Here is a 7517-nt window from a genome sequence, read left to right as displayed (position 1 = left end):
GGATGGGGGTGAACCCCGAAAACCATGGACCCCGGAGAAACCGAAAACCAGAGAGAGACGCCGGGGATCCCAAATCCTGCGACAGAGACCCTGGAAACCCCAGAACGACCCCCGGGAACCCACGAAACCCCAGGGAGACCCCCGGGGAACCTCGAGACCCCCGGGAACCGCCGAAACCCCAGAGAGACCCCGGGAACCCCGAAACCCTAGAGACCCCAGGGGAACCTCCGAAACCCTAGAGACCCCCGGGAACCCCAAAACCCCAGAGAGACCCCCGGGGAACCTCCGAAACCCCAGAGACCCCCGGGAACCCCGAAACCCCAGAGAGACCCCCGGGATCACCCAAAACCCTAGAGACCCCCGGGGAACCCCGAAACCCCAGAGAGACCCCCGGGATCACCCGAAACCCTAGAGACCCCAGGGGAACCCCGAAACCCCAGAGAGACCCCCGGGGAACCCGAAACCCCAGAGAGACCCCAGGGAACCCCGAAACCCAGAGACCCCCGGGGAACCCCGAAACCCCAGAGAGACCCCGGGATCACCGAAACCCTAGAGACCCCAGGGGAACCCCGAAACCCCAGAGAGACCCCCGGGGAACCCCGAAACCCAGAGAGACCCCCGGGAACCCCGAAACCCCAGAGACCCCCGGGGAACCCGAGAGAGACCCCCGGGGAACCCGAGAGAGACCCCCGGGGAACCCCGAAACCCAGAGAGACCCCCGGGGAACCCCGAAACCCAGAGAGACCCCGGGATCACCCGAAACCCAGAGAGACCCCCGGGAACCCCGAAACCCCAGAGAGACCCCCGGGATCACCCGAAACCCAGAGAGACCCCCGGGATCACCCGAAACCCCAGAGAGACCCCGGGGAACCCGAAACCCCAGAGAGACCCCCGGGGAACCCGAAACCCAGAGAGACCCCCGGGGAACCCCGAAACCCAGAGAGACCCCGGGATCACCCGAAACCCAGAGAGACCCCCGGGGAACCCCGAAACCCCAGAGAGACCCCCGGGATCACCCGAAACCCAGAGAGACCCCCGGGATCACCCGAAACCCCAGAGAGACCCCGGGGAACCCCGGAACCCAGAGAGACCCCCGGGAACCCCGAAACCCAGAGAGACCCCCGGGAACCCGAAACCCAGAGAGACCCCTAGGAACCCCGAAACCCAGAGAGACCCCCGGGAACCCCGAAACCCCAGAGAGACCCCGGGGAACCCGAAACCCCAGAGAGACCCCGGGAACCCCGAAACCCCAGAGACCCCGGATCACCCGAAACCCCAAGAGAGACCCCCGGGAACCCGAAACCCCAGAGAGACCCCGGGGAACCCCGAAACCCCAGAGAGACCCCCGGGAACCCCGAAACCCCAGAGAGACCCCCGGGGAACCCGGAACCCAGAGAGACCCCCGGGAACCGAAACCCCAGAGAGACCCCCGGGAACCCGAAACCCCAGAGAGACCCCGGGAACCCCGAAACCCCAGAGAGACCCCAGGGGAACCCGAAACCCAGAGAGACCCCGGGAACCCGAAACCCAGAGAGACCCCGGATCACCCGAAACCCAGAGAGACCCCGGGAACCCCGAAACCCAGAGAGACCCCGGGGAACCCGAAACCCCAGAGAGACCCCCGGGGAACCCCGAAACCCAGAGAGACCCCGGGGAACCCGAAACCCCAGAGAGACCCCGGGATCACCCGAAACCCCAGAGAGACCCCCGGGGAACCCGAAACCCCAGAGAGACCCCCGGATCACCCGAAACCCCAGAGAGACCCCCGGGAACCCCGAAACCCCAGAGAGACCCCCGGGAACCCGAAACCCCAGAGAGACCCCGGGGAACCCGAAACCCAGAGAGACCCCCGGGACCCGAAACCCCAGAGAGACCCCCGGGGAACCCGAAACCCAGAGACCCCCGGGAACCCCGAACCCCAGAGAGACCCCGGGGAGACCCCGGGACCCGAAACCCCAGAGAGACCCCCGGGAACCCCGAAACCCCAGAGAGACCCCCGGGATCACCCGAAACCCCAGAGAGACCCCCGGGATCACCCGAAACCCCAGAGAGACCCCGGAACCCCGAAACCCAGAGAGACCCCGGGAACCCGAAACCCAGAGAGACCCCGGGGAACCTCCGAAACCCCAGAGAGACCCCCGGGGAACCTCCGGAACCCAGAGAGACCCCGGGGAACCTCCGGAACCCAGAGAGACCCCCGGGATCACCCGAAACCCCAGAGAGACCCCGGGATCACCCGAAACCCTAGAGACCCCCGGGGAACCCCGAAACCCAGAGAGACCCCCGGGATTCACCCGAAACCCTAGAGACCCCCGGGGAACCCCGAACCCCAGAGAGACCCCCGGGAACCCCGAAACCCCAGAGACCCCCGGATCACCCGAAACCCTAGAGGACCCCGGGAACCTCCGAAACCCAGAGAGACCCCGGGAACCCCGAAACCCCAGAGAGCCTCCGATTTAATCGCAGACCCCCGGGAACCCGAACCCCAGAGAGACCCCCGGGAACCCCGAAACCCCAGAGACCCCCGGGATCACCCGAAACCCTAGAGACCCCGGGATCACCCGAAACCCCAGAGAGACCCCCGGGAACCCCGAAACCCCAGAGAGACCCCCGGATCACCCGAAACCCGAGAGACCCCCGGGATCACCCGAAACCCCAGAGAGACCCCGGGATCACCCGAAACCCTAGAGACCCCAGGGGAACCTCCGGAACCCCAGAGAGACCCCCGGGATCACCCGAAAACCCCAGAGACCCCCGGAACCCCGAAACCCAGAGAGACCCCCGGGGAACCCCGAAACCCCAGAGAGACCCCAGGGGAACCCGAAACCCCAGAGACCCCCGGGATCACCCGAAACCCCAGAGACCCCCGGAACCCCGAAACCCCAGAGAGACCCCCGGATCACCGAAACCCCAGAGAGACCCCCGGGATCACCCTAAAACCCCAGAGAGACCCCCGGGAACCCCGAAACCCCAGAGAGACCCCCGGGATCACCCGAAACCCCAGAGAGACCCCCGGGAACCCCGAAACCCCAGAGAGACCCCGGAACCCCGAAACCCAGAGAGACCCCCGGAACCTCCGAAACCCCAGAGAGACCCTGAGGAACCCCGAAACCCCAGAGAGACCCCCGGGAACCCCGAAACCCCAGAGACCCCCGGGATCACCCGAAACCCAGAGAGACCCCGGGAACCCCGAAACCCAGAGAGACCCCCGGGATCACCCGAAACCCCAGAGAGACCCCCGGAACCCCGAAACCCCAGAGAGACCCCCGGGAACCCGAAACCCCAGAGAGACCCCCGGGGAACCCCGAAACCCCAGAGAGACCCCGGGATCACCCGAAACCCCAGAGAGACCCCCGGGGAACCCGAAACCCAGAGAGACCCCGGGATCACCCGAAACCCAGAGAGACCCCGGGAACCTCGGAACCCCAGAGAGACCCCCGGGGAACCCCGAAACCCTAGAGAGACCCCCGGGGAACCTCCGGAACCCAGAGAGACCCCCGGGATCACCCGAAACCCCAGAGAGACCCCGGAACCCCGAAACCCTAGAGACCCCCGGGAACCCCGAAACCCCAGAGAGACCCCCGGGAACCCCGAAACCCCAGAGACCCCGGGAACCCCGAAACCCAGAGAGACCCCGGGATCACCCGAAACCCTAGAGACCCCCGGGATCACCCGAAACCCCAGAGAGACCCCCGGGGATCACCCGAAACCCTAGAGACCCCCGGGGAACCCCGAAACCCCAGAGACCCCGGGATCACCCGAAACCCTAGAGACCCCCGGGGAACCCCGAAACCCCAGAGAGACCCCCGGGATCACCCGAAACCCCAGAGAGACCCCCGGGGAACCCCGAAACCCCAGAGAGACCCCCGGGGAACCCCGAAACCCCAGAGAGACCCCCGGGGAACCCCGAAACCCCAGAGAGACCCCCGGGAACCCCGAAACCCCAGAGACCCCCGGGAACCCCGAAACCCCAGAGAGACCCCGGGATCACCCGAAACCCTAGAGACCCCCGGGATCACCCGAAACCCCAGAGAGACCCCCGGGGATCACCCGAAACCCTAGAGACCCCCGGGGAACCCGAAACCCCAGAGAGACCCCCGGGGAACCCCGAAACCCCAGAGACCCCGGGATCACCCGAAACCCTAGAGACCCCCGGGGAACCCCGAAACCCCAGAGAGACCCCCGGGATCACCCGAAACCCCAGAGAGACCCCCGGGGAACCCCGAAACCCCAGAGAGACCCCCGGGATCACCCGAAACCCTAGAGACCCCCGGGATCACCCGAAACCCCAGAGAGACCCCCGGGATCACCCGAAACCCCAGAGAGACCCCCGGGATCACCCGAAACCCCAGAGAGACCCCCGGGATCACCCGAAACCCTAGAGAGACCCCCGGGGAACCCCGAAACCCCAGAGAGACCCCCGGGATCACCCGAAACCCCAGAGAGACCCCCGGGATCACCCGAAACCCCAGAGAGACCCCCGGGGAACCCCGAAACCCCAGAGAGACCCCCGGGGACCCCAAAACCCCAGAGAGACCCCCGGGAACCTCCGAAACCCCAGAGAGACCCCCGGGAACCTCCGAAACCCCAGAGAGACCCCCGGGATCACCCGAAACCCCAGAGAGACCCCCGAGGAACCCCGAAACCCCAGAGACCCCCCGGGAACCCCGAAACCCCAGAGAGACCCCAGGGGAACCCCGAAACCCCAGAGAGACCCCCGGGATCACCCGAAACCCCAGAGACCCCCGGGAACCCCGAAACCCCAGAGAGACCCCCGGGATCACCCGAAACCCCAGAGAGACCCCCGGGATCACCCGAAACCCCAGAGAGACCCCCGGGATCACCCGAAACCCCAGAGAGACCCCCGGGGAACCCCGAAACCCCAGAGAGACCCCCGGGGAACCCCGAAACCCCAGAGAGACCCCCGGGGAACCTCCGAAACCCCAGAGAGACCCCCGGGGAACCTCCGGAACCCCAGAGAGACCCCCGGGAACCCCGAAACCCTAGAGACCCCCGGGGAACCTCCGGAACCCCAGAGAGACCCCCGGGGAACCTCCGGAACCCCAGAGAGACCCCCGGGAACCCCGAAACCCCAGAGAGACCCCCGGGGAACCCCGAAACCCCAGAGAGACCCCCGGGGAACCTCCGAAACCCCAGAGAGACCCCCGGGGAACCCCGAAACCCCAGAGAGACCCCCGGGAACCCCGAAACCCCAGAGAGACCCCCGGGGAACCCCGAAACCCCAGAGAGACCCCCGGGGAACCCCGAAACCCTAGAGAGACCCCCGGGGAACCCCGAAACCCCAGAGAGACCCCCGGGGAACCCCGAAACCCCAGAGAGACCCCCGGGAACCCCGAAACCCCAGAGAGACCCCCGGGGAACCCCGAAACCCCAGAGAGACCCCCGGGAACCCCGAAACCCCAGAGAGACCCCCGGGAACCCCGAAACCCCAGAGAGACCCCCGGGGAACCCCGAAACCCCAGAGAGACCCCCGGGGAACCTCCGAAACCCCAGAGAGACCCCCGGGAACCCCGAAACCCCAGAGAGACCCCCGGGGAACCCCGAAACCCCAGAGAGACCCCCGGGATCACCCGAAACCCCAGAGAGACCCCCGGGGAACCTCCGAAACCCCAGAGAGACCCCCGGGATCACCCGAAACCCCAGAGAGACCCCCGGGGAACCCCAGAGAGACCACCGGGAACCCCGAAACCCCAGAGAGACCCCCGGGATCACCCGAAACCCCAGAGAGACCCCCGGGGAACCCCGAAACCCCAGAGAGACCCCCGGGATCACCCGAAACCCTAGAGAGACCCCCGGGATCACCCGAAACCCCAGAGAGACCCCCGGGATCACCCGAAACCCCAGAGAGACCCCCGGGAACCCCGAAACCCCAGAGAGACCCCCGGGAACCCCGAAACCCCAGAGAGACCCCCGGGATCACCCGAAACCCCAGAGAGACCCCCGGGATCACCCGAAACCCCAGAGAGACCCCCGGGAACCCCGAAACCCCAGAGAGACCCCCGGGATCACCCGAAACCCCAGAGAGACCCCCCCGGGAACCCCGAAACCCCAGAGAGACCCCCGGGAACCCCGAAACCCCAGAGAGACCCCCGGGAACCCCGAAACCCCAGAGAGACCCCCGGGAACCCCAAAACCCCAGAGAGACCCCCGGGATCACCCGAAACCCTAGAGAGACCCCCGGGAACCCCGAAACCCCAGAGAGACCCCCGGGGAACCCCGAAACCCCAGAGAGACCCCCGGGGAACCCCGAAACCCCAGAGAGACCCCCGGGGAACCCCGAAACCCCAGAGAGACCCCCGGGGAACCCCGAAACCCTAGAGACCCCAGGGGAACCTCCGAAACCCCAGAGACCCCTGGGAACCCCGAAACCCCAGAGAGACCCCCGGGGAACCCCGAAACCCCAGAGAGACCCCCGGGGAACCCCGAAACCCCAGAGAGACCCCCGGGAACCCCGAAACCCCAGAGAGACCCCCGGGAACCCCGAAACCCCAGAGAGACCCCCGGGAACCCCGAAACCCCAGAGAGACCCCCGGGGAACCCCGAAACCCCAGAGAGACCCCCGGAACCCCGAAACCCCAGAGAGACCCCCGGGGAACCCCGAAACCCCAGAGAGACCCCCGGGATCACCCGAAACCCTAGAGAGACCCCCGGGAGCCTCCGAAACCCCAGAGAGACCCCCGGGAACCCCAAAACCCCAGAGAGACCCCCGGGAACCCCGAAACCCCAGAGAGACCCCCGGGATCACCCGAAACCCCAGAGAGACCCCCGGGATCACCCGAAACCCCAGAGAGACCCCCGGGATCACCCGAAACCCCAGAGAGACCCCCGGGAACCCCGAAACCCCAGAGAGACCCCCGGGAACCCCGAAACCCCAGAGAGACCCCCGGGGAACCCCGAAACCCCAGAGAGACCCCCGGGAACCCCGAAACCCCAGAGAGACCCCCGGGAACCTCCGAAACCCCAGAGAGACCCCCGGGGACCCCAAAACCCCAGAGAGACCCCCGGGAACCTCCGAAACCCCAGAGAGACCCCCGGGGACCCCAAAACCCCAGAGAGACCCCCGGGAACCCCGAAACCCCAGAGAGACCCCCGGGGAACCTCCGAAACCCCAGAGAGACCCCCGGGAACCCCAGAGAGACCCCCGGGATCACCCGAAACCCCAGAGAGACCCCTGAGGAACCCCGAAACCCCAGAGAGACCCCCGGGATCACCCGAAACCCCAGAGAGACCCCCGGGGAACCCCGAAACCCCAGAGAGACCCCCGGGGAACCCCGAAACCCCAGAGAGACCCCCGGGATCACCCGAAACCCCAGAGAGACCCCCGGGATCACCCGAAACCCCAGAGAGACCCCCGGGATCACCCGAAACCCCAGAGAGACCCCCGGGATCACCCGAAACCCCAGAGAGACCCCCGGGATCACCCGAAACCCCAGAGAGACCCCCGGGGAACCCCGAAACCCCAGAGAGACCCCCGGGATCACCCGAAACCCCAGAGA

The 7517-nt window shown here is 67.5% G+C and overlaps 1 protein-coding gene across 1 annotated transcript in view; it reads right to left on the bottom strand.

Moving 5' to 3' along the window:
• LOC147091996 (uncharacterized) overlaps window positions 1-6799 on the bottom strand; it is a gene marked incomplete at its 5' end in the record, with an annotated part of 14635 nt that extends 7836 nt beyond the window's left edge. Inside the window, 3 exons of the mRNA XM_085976656.1 lie at window positions 1984-2116; window positions 2677-2684; window positions 5882-6799. Of these exons, the coding sequence (XP_085832782.1) occupies window positions 1984-2116; window positions 2677-2684; window positions 5882-6799 (1059 nt within the window). The remainder of the gene's footprint in view (window positions 1-1983; window positions 2117-2676; window positions 2685-5881) is intronic.
• Between the last annotated feature and the right edge of the window lie 718 nt (window positions 6800-7517).

Source organism: Somniosus microcephalus, unplaced genomic scaffold (assembly GCF_052327205.1).
Source record: "Somniosus microcephalus isolate GS21.2 unplaced genomic scaffold, FLI_Smic_1.0 unresolved_chr3, whole genome shotgun sequence".
NCBI lineage: Eukaryota > Metazoa > Chordata > Chondrichthyes > Squaliformes > Somniosidae > Somniosus > Somniosus microcephalus.
This window is presented reverse-complemented; position numbering and strand designations above follow the sequence as displayed.